At 46.1% G+C, this 14,142-nt stretch overlaps 1 protein-coding gene across 1 annotated transcript; it reads right to left on the bottom strand.

Annotated features, from left to right (window-relative positions):
* Window positions 1-9,552: 9,552 nt before the first annotated feature.
* Window positions 9,553-11,174, bottom strand: LOC147866326 (GDSL esterase/lipase At4g10955-like). Its single transcript, XM_087316692.1, has 2 exons — window positions 10,962-11,174; window positions 9,553-10,843 (listed from the first exon to the last, which is right to left on the bottom strand). The coding sequence occupies exons 1-2, from the start codon at window positions 11,033-11,035 to the stop codon at window positions 9,829-9,831; spliced, it is 1,089 nt and encodes a 362-aa protein (XP_087172818.1). The 5' UTR covers window positions 11,036-11,174; the 3' UTR covers window positions 9,553-9,828.
* Between the last annotated feature and the right edge of the window lie 2,968 nt (window positions 11,175-14,142).

Here is a 14,142-nt window from a genome sequence, read left to right as displayed (position 1 = left end):
CAACAAAAGCCCATCACTCGATTGAGTCATTCGACTGACAAAGTAGTACGAGAGAATAAACCGACAGAAACAGTCGAAATACCAAACGATCAAAAACGAGGGAAGACCAATAACGATCGAAGTCGAGAACGGGCCGATCAGGTGAATTCTGCACACACTGTAGAAAGGTTGGCCACAATGTTTCCGACTACTGGTCAATCAAGAGGAAAGAGAGTGGTTAGTGATCCGAACGGAATCAAGGAAGACCCGACTCGGACCACGCTCCAGTCAGCAACCAAATCAATGTTGCCGACTCCCGATAAGGAGAAATTCTCTCCTTAGAGGATTTAGTGATCGGAGCAGTCCTCTACAGTGCACAAGATGCACACATATGGCTACTGGATTCCGGTGCCACATTCTATGTGACCCCGAAAATTGAATGGTTTTCGGACTATTCAGACGACGCCATCGTCACAGTTCTTCTAGGTAATGGGCAAGAGTGTAGAATTGCAGGGAATGGAGAGGTTCCCATCCGATTGCCAAATGGAAACACACTAACCCTGCACCGAGTTCGGCATGTACCTAATCTGAAAAGGAGTCTGGTCTCCATTGATATGCTAGCCAAAGACAAGTACAAAACGACTCTAAGTGAGTCGGTATGGATGATCAATCGAGGAAACCTGAAGATAGGAGGCAGGCACAAGTACAACAACTTGTACCCATTAATGGCGATCAATTCAGAAAGGGGCCTTGAACGTAGCTGAAAAGACCGACCCAAACTTATGGCATAGCCGACTCTGTCACATGTCTCAATCGGGACTTGATCGGGCGATGGCGGTAGGCTACATCCCGAAATTCCAAGCAAAGAAGGACATCTGTGAGCATTGTAGATATGGGAAACAAAACCGAAGTCCACACTCTCTCCACTACGAGATGGTATGACAGCCCCCAGAGCTCGTGCACACAGATATATGTGGGTCCATGCCAGAGCGATCACTAGGAGGTGGTTGAGATACAAGCTCAACATTGGGTGCGTAAGCAGCTGGTGTTGGTACAGCTGGGTGTCCAGCCCTCGCAGGTCTTCATACGACCATGCGAATACGTCCCGGAAATCCGTTAGTAGCGCCACCATTGCCTTCTTTTCCTCGTTTGGCAACTCTTTTGCCACGTTGATCGGTCTGGGCTTGTCTGTTGTATCGAGGTCCACCTCCTCCAGCTGGGATGCCTTCACCCTCTGAGATATTGTCATTTCTCTTTCGAATGACTCTTGTGCCTGACGCAGTTCCCGGATCGCTGCCTAATCCGGTTCGTCCGGTTCCGGTGTCGTGATATATGGTTCTACCGCCACCGTGATGTCTACCTCAATCAGCGGTACGATTCGTGAGTGTTCCTCTAGGTAGCGATCGACCTCGTCATCTGGTAACCCCTCCAACATGTTGATACTCTCCGCGTATAATGGGGTTGCTTCTTTGCGGGCGATTACCCGTGGTTGCGTAGCCACGCGTACCTTTGTTTTTCCACGCCGGAATGTGATAACGTTCTTTTGCCAGTTCTACTTAAAATGGGCCGTTCATAGCCATGGCCGTCCCAACAGCAGAGGATATGCTCCTTGTACGTTCAGCTGAAGCACGACGGTCGATATGCGAAATACGTGGCCTCCGATAGCGACCTCCAGGTCCCGGATAAGCCCGGTCGGTCGGACTGAGCTGGTATCTGCCATGCGTAACAGAAAAGGACATGGTTCCCATTCCCGGATGCCCAGGTTATCGCATGTTTTCCGGCTGATGACGTTTACTCCGGATCCCCCGTCAATGATCGTTCCGGCGATTTCCTTCCCTTTCACAATTGCTGTGATTGTCGGGCTACTTGTATCGACCACAGTCGGTCCTTCTTCCGGATTGGAGAAAAATGCCGATGCTGGTGTCGGCTTCGGTTTGATGACGGCTGCCTGTAGATTTGCTGTGAACCGAGGTACCAACTGAAGTAGTCGTGCCAATGGCAGCACGATCTGACAGTCCTGGAGTGCTTGCCACGTCGGGTTTTCTACTGGTTGTGTGATTTCTTCGTCCCTTGGCGTGTTCTAGTCTCTTATCTCCGCCACATTTTGTTCATTGGCCTTCTTGATCCATTGCGCCGCTTGCTTCCTAATTGCCTCCTGGGCTTCCCATTCAGCAGCCTTCCCTTTTGACCGGGTCATGACTTGCTGCACATCAGTTACTTCGGCAGTAACCATATTGACTTCCGGCTGTTTTTCATTTGTCTTGCTTGGGCATTGATTACTGTAATGCCCCTCTTTCCGGCAGTAATAACAATACACTTTGTGATTGTTACTTGATTCTGCTTTGTCTCCGGTTTGGGAGGTGGGTATAACCCGGCGGTTGTCTTCGTCTTTCCAGTTATCCGATGCCGATGTCGGGTTGCCATTCCTTGCTGCTTCCCGGCGTTCTTCTCTTCGGAAAAATCCTCGCTTTTGATTCCGTCGGAAGTTTCGGTTCCCCTGGCGTTTATCGTCTCTGCGTCGGTCATAGTCCGGGGAGTCGTCCCGCTCATACCGGTCCCTGTGATAGTCATCTCTACATTTGTCGTTGCGGTCATAGTTATCGTGTCGTCGATCAGTATATCTGTCGCCGCGTTCACGTTGGTCGCGGTCATTTCTCCGGAATCGATCTTCTTCCGGGTCCTGATTATTGCACGGTTCTATGTGTTGGACCGGTGCAGCCTGCTGATTAAGCAAGTTGTACTCGCAGCAGTCCGTTCTATGTGCCCGAGAGTTACAGATCATACACTGTGTGCACAGAGTGCAGTCGACCGTTGAGTGGCCCAAAGTGAGGCACGTCGTGCACTGCAGGGCCTGCCGGAACCTCAAATCTTCTTCCTTCGGAAGTGCCCGGTGTAACATCCCCAATGACATGAATGAGCTATTTTTGTCCATTTCAAGGACCCGATCAATGACCTGGTCCACTGTGCTCGTACGGAAGTCAAGGAATCCGCACATTGTTCGTAGTGGCTCTCTTAACAGAGCCAAAAATACTGCTTTGGCTTCGTCCTCAGGGGGTGCTCTTGTCAATTGGTTGTGAAGGTTCTGGAACCGGATTATAAACTGTGGCACGGTTTCGTGCTCTTCCTGCCGGGTGGTATAGAATTGCCCGACCAATTCCCTTTGTTCGACTTGTCTGTGGAAAAGCCGAAGGAATTTGGCCTTCAAGGCGTCAAATGCGGCAAAGTTGCCCGGTAAATGCTTTGCATGCCTTCGGGCGGCCGGTCCTTCTAATGTCATGCCGAATTCGGCGACTTTGGATCATTCGGCCTCGGCCTCCGTCAATCTTTGAGAAACATGGTTAGCTTCCCATGTTTGGAGGAATGCGTAAACATGCGCCTCCGCGTCGGAATCATCCCGGTACTTTGTGTACGAAAGCGGCATCGTGTCGTCCAAATGACTCTCCTGCTCTCTCTGCTCTTTCTCCGCGGTTGGTGTCAGTGTCCGATCCTTCGGTTCCTCCGTAGGTGGTGTCGGTGTCCGATCCTTCGATTCCTCCGCGGGTGGTGTCGGTATCGGATCCTTCGGTTCCTCCACAGGTGGTGTCGGTATCCGATCCTTCGGTTCCTCCGCAGGTGGTGTCGGTGTCGGATCCTTCGGTTCCTCCGCGGGTGATGTCGGTGGCCTGTCAGCCTCTCTCGGCGATTGCCGGTCACCGAACTCCAAGGTTATTTCTTCCGTTGGCTCCGGTGTTAATGAGTCGTCCGACTCTTCTTCAGTGGAAGGACAAGTGGGAAGGCGGAATCGGATATAGTAATATAAAGAAAATATTAGTAGGACTATTATTCGGAGGGACGGATCCGGTACAGTTGTACCGATCCGGATCCGAACCGATTCGGATGCCGGTTGCCTAAGCGCACCGTTTTGTAACCTTGCCGGATGCCTATAAAAGGATCCGATGAGTTGTAATGATGTTTACGGAAGTAATACAAGTTTAACCATTGCGTAATTATCTTAGTGTCTGTATTGTCTTACCGTCTGTGCTAATTGTAATTATCTTACGCGTGTATTCTAACATCCAATCCCTTCCTGTACCGGATCCGTCCCTCCGAATAATAGTCCTACTAATATTTTCTTTATATTACTATATCCGATTCCGCCTTCCCACTTGTCCTTCCACTTCTGACTGGCCAATAGGGAAGTCAAAGATGAGGGACATGCTGGTGGCCAAGGATCTCTGGTTGCCAGTGCAGTTCGAAGATGAAAAACCAGATAAGATAGATGCACTGACCTGGGAAGGGATGCATATGAAGATGACGACTTACATTTGATGCTTCATCGACATGAGCCTGTACAACAACTTCAATGAGGAAAAAAAGGCTCACGAACTTTGGGAGAAGATTGGCATCATGTTGGAGAACAAGAATGCCGTGAATCGAGTCTTAGTATTTTGAAAAGTAGTAAGACTCTGATATCAAGATGCCTCCTGATGGCAGAGCATATGAATGCCTTCCAAGGTTTGATAAATTAGACCACCTCTCTAGAAGTACCTCTAGTTGACGAGGTACTGGCATTGTTGTTGCTCATATCTGATATCAAGATGCCTCCTGATGGCAGAGCATATGAATGCCTTCCAAGGTTTGATAAATTAGACCACCTCTCTAGAAGTACCTCTAGTTGACGAGGTACTGGCATTGTTGTTGCTCATATCCCTTTCGAACAACGGGGAGATGCTAGTTGTTATGTTGGGCAACGTCAGACCGGAAGGAAAACACTTATCCCTAGCGAGAGTAAACTCGAGCCTGCTAAATGAAGAAACTCTCCAGAAGGACTAGGAGTTGGGAACCGATCAGAAGGCCTTGGTCACGGAAGGTGACACAAACTGGGGAAGAGGCCGTAACCAAAGTCCCCAAAACAGGGACAAGTCAGGGACAATGTCAAAATCAAGGGGGAGGTGGGGTGCCACTTGTTTCTATTGTGGGAAAGCGGGGCATTTCCAAAAGAATTGCTGACACTTCCGGAATGACAAAGGGGGAGACGACGGTTCTAAACCAAAAATGATTTCGGAGAGGAAAGGAACATTGGCAATCATGACAAGTGAAGAGGAATTGGTGATAATCACCGAGCAGAGTGAGTTGCACCTTGTCAACGATGAATCAACATGGGTGGTCGACTTCGGAACGTCGTATCATCTAACTCCCAACCGGAAGTGCTTCTCATCGTACAAAGCTGGAGACCATGGTTTCGTGAAGATGAGGAATGATGGACCATGTTCAATCATCGGCATCAAAGACGTGTGTTTGACAGCGTCAACCGGGTGCAAATTGCTACTGAGAGAAATGCACCACGTACCAGAATTTAGATTGAGTTTGATGTCAGCCGGTCGGCTAGACGATGAAGGCTACACGGGTAGTATCTGGAAGAACACCATGAAATTCTACAAGGGAAGCATGATCATGGCCCGATCCCAAAACATCAACACACTATAGCTAATGCATGCTCGAATATGCCAAGAGGAGGTAAATTTGGCAGTTGACACTACCGGTAAGTTGTGGCACAAGAGGTTGTATCACATGAGTCCAAAGAGGATGTGGAGACTTGCCAAAGATAATTTCATTCCGAAGGTAAAGACCATGCAACTTGAGATGTGCACTGATTACTTCACCGGCAAGCAAAACAAAACCTCCTTTAGGTAGAGACCGCCCATGAGACGGAATGCACCGTTGGAGCTCGTGCATACCGATGTATGCCAAGTGGACACGAAGTCACATGCCAGATCGCAATACGTCCTGATGTTCATAGATGACCAAAATCGGAAGTTGTGGGTCTCCACGTTGAAGACGAACGACCAGGTAATGCCCATCTTCAACAAGTTCCATGCTAGAGTTGAAAGAGAGACTATCAGGAAGTTGAAGGTAGTTTGAGCAGACAACGGTGGCGAATACCGAGGATAGTTTGAGGATTACCGGTGGTCGAAAGGATTCTGTTTTGAATTCACCGTGCCAAAGACGTGAGAGCTAAACGGTCTCGTCGAGAGAATGAACCAGACCATAATAGAGAGAGTCTAGAGTATGCTTGCATATTCCAGGTTGTCCAAGACGTTATGGGCTAAGGCGTTGATGACAATGATGTACATGATAAACAGATCACCCTCAACACCCTTGGAGAGAGATACCACAGAGAGTATGGATTGGCAAAGACGTTTCTTACCGGCATATGAAGGTGTTCGGATGTCTCGTATATGTGCATATCGCAAAGGAAAAATGGGTAGAAATTAGATCCAAAATCTCGGCCATGCATATTCCTTGGATACGATGTTGATGAGTTTGGCTACCGATTGTGGAACCTTGCCGAGAAGAAAGTGATCCAGAGCAGAGACCTAGTCTTCGTGGAAGACAAGACCATCGTCGACTAGGAATCGGAGAAGAAGATAACATCCTCCAAGAAACCGACACAGATCGGTCAGAAGATACATGGATTCATCCGGTCGGAGGTTGGATGTCAACTAGGTGCCAGGAGCAGTACTAAGACAGAGAAGTACTACCAGGAACAATACTGACACAGAGAAGGAGTTAGTACTAAAAGATGAGGACTAGTACTAAGAGAGGTGTAGAACTCTCGAGAGAAGGGAATAGAGAGAGAGAGAGAGAATGTGCCCAGATGGATGTAGCGGAGTTTGTAAGGTTGCCCAATGGAGACCAGGTCGTCATGGGTTCAACCCCTACATTCCACAGTGGCATCTAGTGAATTAAGAGATATATATGAAGTATATAATAGAGAGAAGTGAAAAGAATTGGGTTTCGAACCCAAGACGTAGTGCTTCTAGTGTTAAGAACTTACCACTAGGGTAAGCTAATTATGATAAATAAATAAAAGAGAGAGAGAGAGAGAGAGAGAGAACCATGATAACAAAAGATATATATTATGTTAAGAGAATATACAATAGTAGCTAGGAGGCTTAAGACTGGCCTTGAACCGATTTGGTTCGAAATAATGCCTTGTGCCTCCTTTTATAGTGTTCTCAGGAGTACGGATCAAGCAAGTGTCACGGTCGGACCAAGGACGTGGATCGATGAGTCAGAAATTAAATAATATATTTTTGCCAAGTAAGAAAATAGTGTAGTTAGTTACGACAATTTTGTCGCAGTCCTTGTCAAACATGGCAAACATAAATCTTGAATAGAGACTCTCGGATCACCTATAAAAAGGGACTGAGAGCATTTTAATCCTCTCGTTCTATTTTGAAATAATATAAGTTAGTAGTTAGAGTATATCTCAATCGACTGTGTTCTTACTATTCTGTATTGTTATCTGTGTCGAACTCTAATTATGTGTCTACTAAATAATTATATTAAGGCAAGTAGTTGATCATGGTTACTTAGTAAGCAGTTCCGATTACCGACTAGTAGTTCTATTCATTTCTCACCACAATCATCTTGATAGAACATTAAGAGTCCAACGTTCGACATATTGTGTCTGTCGGTTATAGTATTCAACTATCGGCAGATCAATAACATTGCTGCTAAAATATCTTTTCTTGAGTTGCTTTGATAGGGTTACTAAATCAAGTTGAAGAATAGGCGTAGGTTAGCCTTTTCCTACACTTTCTACTTTAATTATTCTCTGGAGCCAATAATTATAGCTTTAAATGAGGAACCTTTCTTCAGAAGGGCAAGTGTAAATATGAAAATTGTACCATTATAAACAAGTATAGTAACCAAATAATACATTACATGGTAAACCATAATGTGAAAGCTATGCAAAATGTTATATAAGAGAGATTTTAAGCATTCTTGCCAACTATTGCCAAGTACTCAATTAAATTCAAGATCCGTGACTCTATCTTGTTATGATACTATAATGGTGTGGTCATAAGCTTTGTAATCATGGAAATCCAAATACTGAGTAATGATTTATATTCATGACATGTTTCTAATATGAGTTCATGTTGCCGACAATCCGGCATGCACCTTCATTCCCCATCCAAAACATCCTCGTGATCTTCGGCTCTGTAGGATGCTAAGCACTTCCGGTCGAGGGTCAGATGGAACGATGCTCCGGGAGTCAACCACCCATGTCGTCTCGTCGCTAACACGATGTAGCTCGCTCTCCTCGATGATGAGCAGTAGTTCTTCCTCGCTCGTTGCGATTGCCGACATTCCTTTCCGATCCGAACTTCTCCGGTCCGGGCCCTTCTTTGAGTCGGCATTGTCAGTTCCTTTCTCCTTACGCGAGTGTATGGCAATTCTTCTGGAAGTGCCCCGACTTTCCGCAATAAAAGCAAGTGGGCCTTCCCCTTGACTTCGACCGCGTCCCTAATTTGTCCTGGTTCTGGGGATGCCGATTCCGGCCTCTTCCCCGGTTATGATCGTCTTCCGTGACCAAGGCCTTCGGATCGGTTCTAGACTCCTGGTCCTTCTGGTGAGCGTCTTCATCCGGCAAGCTTGATTTTGCCCTTGCTAGGGATAGATGTTTTCCTTCTGGCCCAACGTTGCCCAAAGTGACAACTAGCATCTCCCAACTATTCAGGAGGGAACCGAGCAGTAGCAACGCGAGTACGTCGTTGGCTATCAGTATTTCCAATGAGATTGTTTGATTTATTAGCCTCGGGAAGGCATTCATGTGCTCCGCCATACTGGAGCCGTCTTGTTATCGGAGTCTCACTAATTTCCGAAATACTGAGACCCGATTCACAACATTTTTGCTCTCCAGCATGGTACAGTTTTTTTCCTAGAGCACATGAGTCTTACTCTCTTCATTAAAGTTGTTGTACACGCTCATGTCGATGAAGCATCGAATGTATCCCATCGTCTTCATATGCATCACCTCCTAGTTCGCAACATCTATTTTATCTGGTCTTTTATCTCCAAACTATATTGACAACTAGAGATCTTTGACCACCAACATGTCCCGCATCTTCGACTTGCACACTAAGCTGGTGAGCTTGAACATCCCGCCGAATGGATCTTCCATGCTCTGATACCAATTTGATAAAAAATAGAGGAGTGCTCGGCTACAACCGAGTCCCAATCACATAGGGGAAGAAACAAAAACCATAAATAAGATGACACAGAATGTTAACGTGGAAACCTTAACCGGGAAAAATCGCAGGAGCTCTCAAACCTCCGAACAAATTCACTGTAGAGGAGAGGTACAATAATGTGAATCTCAAAGGCAACGACCGCGAACTCTACCTTCTGCCAACCGACGGTTACAACAGAAAAGCTTTCTGTCTCTCTCTCTCTCTCTCTCTCTCTCTCATTGTCTCTTTCTCTACAACAAGAATGATAATAGCAACACCAGGACACACTACCCATTTGCCCTAATTATATTTATACTCATAACTTACAGGCTATTTACAAATGTGGCCTCAACAACCCATAAGAAACATATTCATAAATCTGTCTCTCTTTGGATTCATACCGGACCCACCCAAACCACTTCTAGACCACTCCAATCCGGCTCGTTCTTCTCCGGCTTCTCCGGATCCATTAATGATCAACAATATGTATGATCGGACATGCCTTCATGGCCATTAGGGCGCAACGATATGGCATGGTGAATTTGAAAGGCCCTACTTACTCTTCTGATGAGCATGTACATAATTTTGACACCATATACTATAATTGATGGAAGTTTTGTGGAAACAAAAAGAGTGACTATATTCGGTCAAGATCCCTTCTAATACAAGCCATACACACACAATTCCAAATACAATTACCCTTCTAATACAACCAAAAGACAACCGTGTACTATAATTGAGGGAAGTTTTGTGGAAACCCCCTCCTAATGCAACAATTAGCAGAAGCATAGCAAGTAAGCTGTCCGTGAATGTAGACCACCTACTACTAATAATGCTCAACGGCATCCGCTCAGTCGCCCCGATGGGCTTCAACCTCCTCCACATTGGAAGGCTGGATGTTACACCACTGCAGCAATCTGTGAGGCTCTCGGAGTTCCTGCTGGGAGGAAGAGGAGGAGCACTCGTGGTGGTGCCTGCGTATCACGAGCTTCGCACGGGGGATGAGGTGATGTGGCCTTGAATCCACACCAAGTATAGACAGAAGGCTCTGGCGTATGGAATATGGCATGCTGTGGAGCCGACGGAGTTGGGGCGGCACATACTGCGCAGCTCGGAAGAATGTGATGTACGCAGAGCAAATGGGATCGTGCGTGTTCACGTACAGGCTGGGCCGCCACGGGCTCAGCGACTCAAACCGTTTCCTCTCTTCTTCCACTACCTCTGCCTCTTGCGTCATGGAGCTCAATGTCCGAGCGGCGAGCTCGTGTAAGAACTCCACTGTACCAACAACCCATGTCGGAGGCTTCAGCATCGATATCGATCCTAATGGCCTCTCGTTTCGTAGGGTCGGGTGTGGTGGATTGAAGAGATGCGCTTCTATTAGCTTTCCCTTCTCTGCCATGGCACGCCCTACCAGCAATCCTATGGCCGCCCCTTTCGAGTGACCCGTCACACACACTCTCTCCCATCCCACCTCTTTCACCGCTCTTTTCACCGCATTAAGCCCCTTCATGAACCGCGGGTCAGATTCTAGCCGTCCCAAATATATCATAAGATTCGCCTCCCAATCTGCCTTTCGCATCATTGTGCCACGGAATGCAATCACGATAGTCGCCGGGCCGGTGGGAGCCTGGCCGAGCTTGCTACGGTAAACCGCCCCAAAGATAGTCAGACTACCGGTTTTGGACTGATGGTCAAGAATCTCCACGAGATCGTATTGGAAATGTGTCCACCATATGGCAGTATCAGCGTGCACCTTAGATGGAAATAACAGTCGACCTCTGTGCTTTCGGTCTTCTTCGAGCCTGTAGACGCCTGTGACCAAGCACGCCATCGCCGCATGTCGGTGAGGATTTTTCTTATCCCTAATTATGAAAACGGAATGAAACATCAGTAAACATGTGTGAAGCTAGTGAATATTAACAATACAATCACAATCATTTGATTAATTATGAGCTAATAATGTATTAATCACCAACGGACCAAATCTGAGGGTTTTTATAATCAGTGGTGTTGATGTCCTTCAGCTTCTCAAAGCCTTTCCTACCCTTTCCCATGACCGAAGTTTTTAGGTGCGGAAACACAAATTGGATGGTTAAAATTGCAGGTATAGTAATCCTTTGACCCCTCAGTAATCACTGAGGACCTTGTCAGCATTCACAAATAAGACTGCTAATTAGATTGCATATCCTTAATCACTCTATGGCTACGAAGTCCAAGCCTTTATAGACAGATAGCAGAAGTAATGCCATTGAATATTGTATGACTATGTCAAAGGGGCATTCAAGTGGCGACTCAACTTGGCCCAACTGATTAGTTCAAGTTGACCCAAGTAGCAGTTCGTGAAGTCTAGTCCAGCAAAGTAAAGTCATTGTATGACCATGTCAAACTAGCATTAAAGTGAGGCTCAACTTGGCCCAACCAAACGATTTGTCATGCCTTTCAAAGGTCAACGTTAAAATGTATGTTTCCAATTGTCAACCATTTAGGATCTCAACTTTCGAAAGGTAGGTCTCCACATGTGACATATTTTGCATGGTAAGGAAACATTCTCACCTCCTCTTCCTCGTGAAAATTTCAGAAAGAGTTTTCTTATGAACCCCATATACGCAAACACCACAACAATAGACTCCCATCTCGTGTTCCTATGGTCGGTGAACCTTTGTCACCTACTACACATTCTGGTCATGTATTTATGTTTGCCATGCCCACCGTGAGTGCTCAAACATGCACACACCCCTCCCTAATAGAATCGTGGTACCTTTTTCTCCCCTTATCTATCGAACATTCGATTGTTTGATCACCTCAAGTCTATATCATAGCCTTGTCACAAGATTTTGCTATGGTATAGTCTCATTTATTTGTACTATAATGACACCATTTGGCTAATTATGATTACAGAAAAAAACTTGAAGATCTATGTGTGCAATGAGCTTACCTATTCCATTAAATGTCCTTTCTATTGGGCCAAACTATGGAGTGTGATGTGTTGTTCTAAGCATTAGAGCATGCTGACTATCTAGTCTTGACCCATTCTTCTAGATTTTTTAAAGATTGCATTAAGACAATTGCATTGTTTTCAACCTTTGCGTTTTTGAAAATTGATAAACGAGTCAACGCTCTCCATGCATGGACATAGGAGACTTGTGGTTGACGACGTCAACTGAGTGCAACTTGCTGCTGGAAGATGTCTGACACGTTCCGAAGGTTCGGTTGAACCTAATATCAGCCGGTCGGTTAGATGATGAAGGCTACACGGGTAGCATCCGGAACAGAGTCATGAAGTTCAGCAAAGGGAGGCTGATTGTGGCTCGAGCCCGAAATATCAACACCTTGTACCTGATGCATGCCCCGATATACCGGGAAGAATTGAACGTGGTATCCAACATTGCCGGTGTGTTGTGGCACAAGATGTTGGGTCACATGAGGCAGAAAAGGATGCATCGACTTGCCGAAGATAACCTCATACCAGAGGTGAAAGACGTGCAGCTTGAGAGGTGCACCGACAGTTTGGTCGGAAAGCAGAACGAAACCTCTTTCCGGTCGAGACCACCAACAAGACGGAGAGAACCACTAGAGCTTGTGCATACCGATGTATGCCAAGTGGACACGAAGTCACATGCCAGATCACAATACTTCGTGACATTCATAGATGACCACAGCCGGAAACTATGGGTCTCACCGCTGAAGACGAAGGACTAGGTATTATCCGTCTTCAAGAAATTCCACGCAAGAGTGGAAAGGGAAACCAACCAGAAGCTAAAGGCGGTTCGAGTGGACAATGGACACGAATACCGAGGGCAATTCGAGGAGTACTACCGGTCGAAGGGAATACAACTCGAATATACCATGCCGAAGACACCGGAGTTGAACGGGTCGGCTAAAACGGTGAATTGGACTTTTAAAATGGAGAGAGTCCGGATCATCCTGGCACATGCTAAGTTGTCCAAGATTTTTTGGGCTGAGGCGTTGACGACGGCGACCTACACGATAAATCAATCACCCTGAGCACCCTTCGACAGAGACACATCACAGAGAGTATGGACCGGTAAAGACGTGTCTTACCAGCATCTGAAGGAGTTCGGTTGTATAAAAGTGTATAAAAGTGCTCTCTAAGCACATGGTTAGTACACAGAAATTGAGAGTATTCTTTTGAATTGAGTTTATGTTCTGTTCTCTCTCTCTCTGTGTCTGTCTCTCATGCGTACGCGTACTCTCTGTGTGTTGAGTTTTCCTTTCATCTTCTGTTGCTATCCGACTGAGCTAGTTTGTCAAACTTTTCTGCATGTTTACTTGGACAATCCCAAACAATTCACAATCACACCATCGATTTTGGTGAGCTGTTTAAAAATATAGCCTTAGAATGTTTTGAAGCGCAAGCATACTAAATTCTCAATGGACAATGCATTAATGTTTGCCCCATATGAACACGAACCTTAAGATCCTTGTTACTTATCTAAGGAGGCTTGATAGTTTATTGTCCTATTTTTCACATGCAACGTTTTTCATTTCTATAGATCGACGTCCCACCACATTTTACTTTAGCTCGTGTGTTGAGCGAACAAGCTCAACCGAATCAATACATCTTCTTGACTGATGAAGGTGAACCAGAGTGCTATGATGAAGCCATTGTCAACGAGCATAGAGAGAAATGGTTGAGCGTGATGCAAGATGAGATGGACTCCTTGCACAAAACTACACCTATGACCTAGTAGAATTACCAAAAGCTAAGAGAGCACTCAGGAACAAATGGTTCTATAAGGTGAAGACTGGAGAAGTCGACAACGCACCTAGTTATAAAGCCCGCATAGTGGTGAAGGGGTTCGAACAGAAAACGGGTGTCAACTTTGACGACATATTCACACCAGCCGTGAAGATGACAAACGTTCTGAGCATAGCCGCCAGCATGGACTTGGAGATCAAACAGTTGGATGTCAAGACAACATTCTTGCACGGGGAGCTGGATGAAGAGATCTACATGCAGCAGCCCGAAGGCTTTGTGGAGAAAGGGAAAGAGAACCTTGTGTGTCAACTGAAGAAAAGCTTGTATGGCCTGAAACAAGCTCCACGCCAATGGTACAAGAAGTTTGAATCTTTCACCTTGTACTCAAGCCAATCCATGTCAGGGTACGTGATGACCTATGTAGGGGGAGCAGTATCGTGG

This window comes from Azolla caroliniana, unplaced genomic scaffold, assembly GCF_043228905.1.
Source record: "Azolla caroliniana isolate FFs.n. ecotype wild unplaced genomic scaffold, voAzoCaro1.0.p SCAF_3, whole genome shotgun sequence".
In the NCBI taxonomy this organism is placed as follows: domain Eukaryota; kingdom Viridiplantae; phylum Streptophyta; class Polypodiopsida; order Salviniales; family Salviniaceae; genus Azolla; species Azolla caroliniana.
Note: the sequence above shows the minus strand (reverse complement) of the source record. Positions and strands in the feature narration are given on the sequence as shown.

Excerpts from the sequence above, each read along its gene's own strand:
- LOC147866326 (XM_087316692.1), bottom strand. The coding sequence starts at position 11,035 with ATGGGAAAGGGTAGGAAAGGCTTTGAGAAGCTGAAGGACATCAACACC. Across the intron at positions 10,844-10,961 it reads TATAAAAACCCTCAGATTTG|GGATAAGAAAAATCCTCACC; the intron begins GTCCGTTGGTGA and ends TTTCATAATTAG.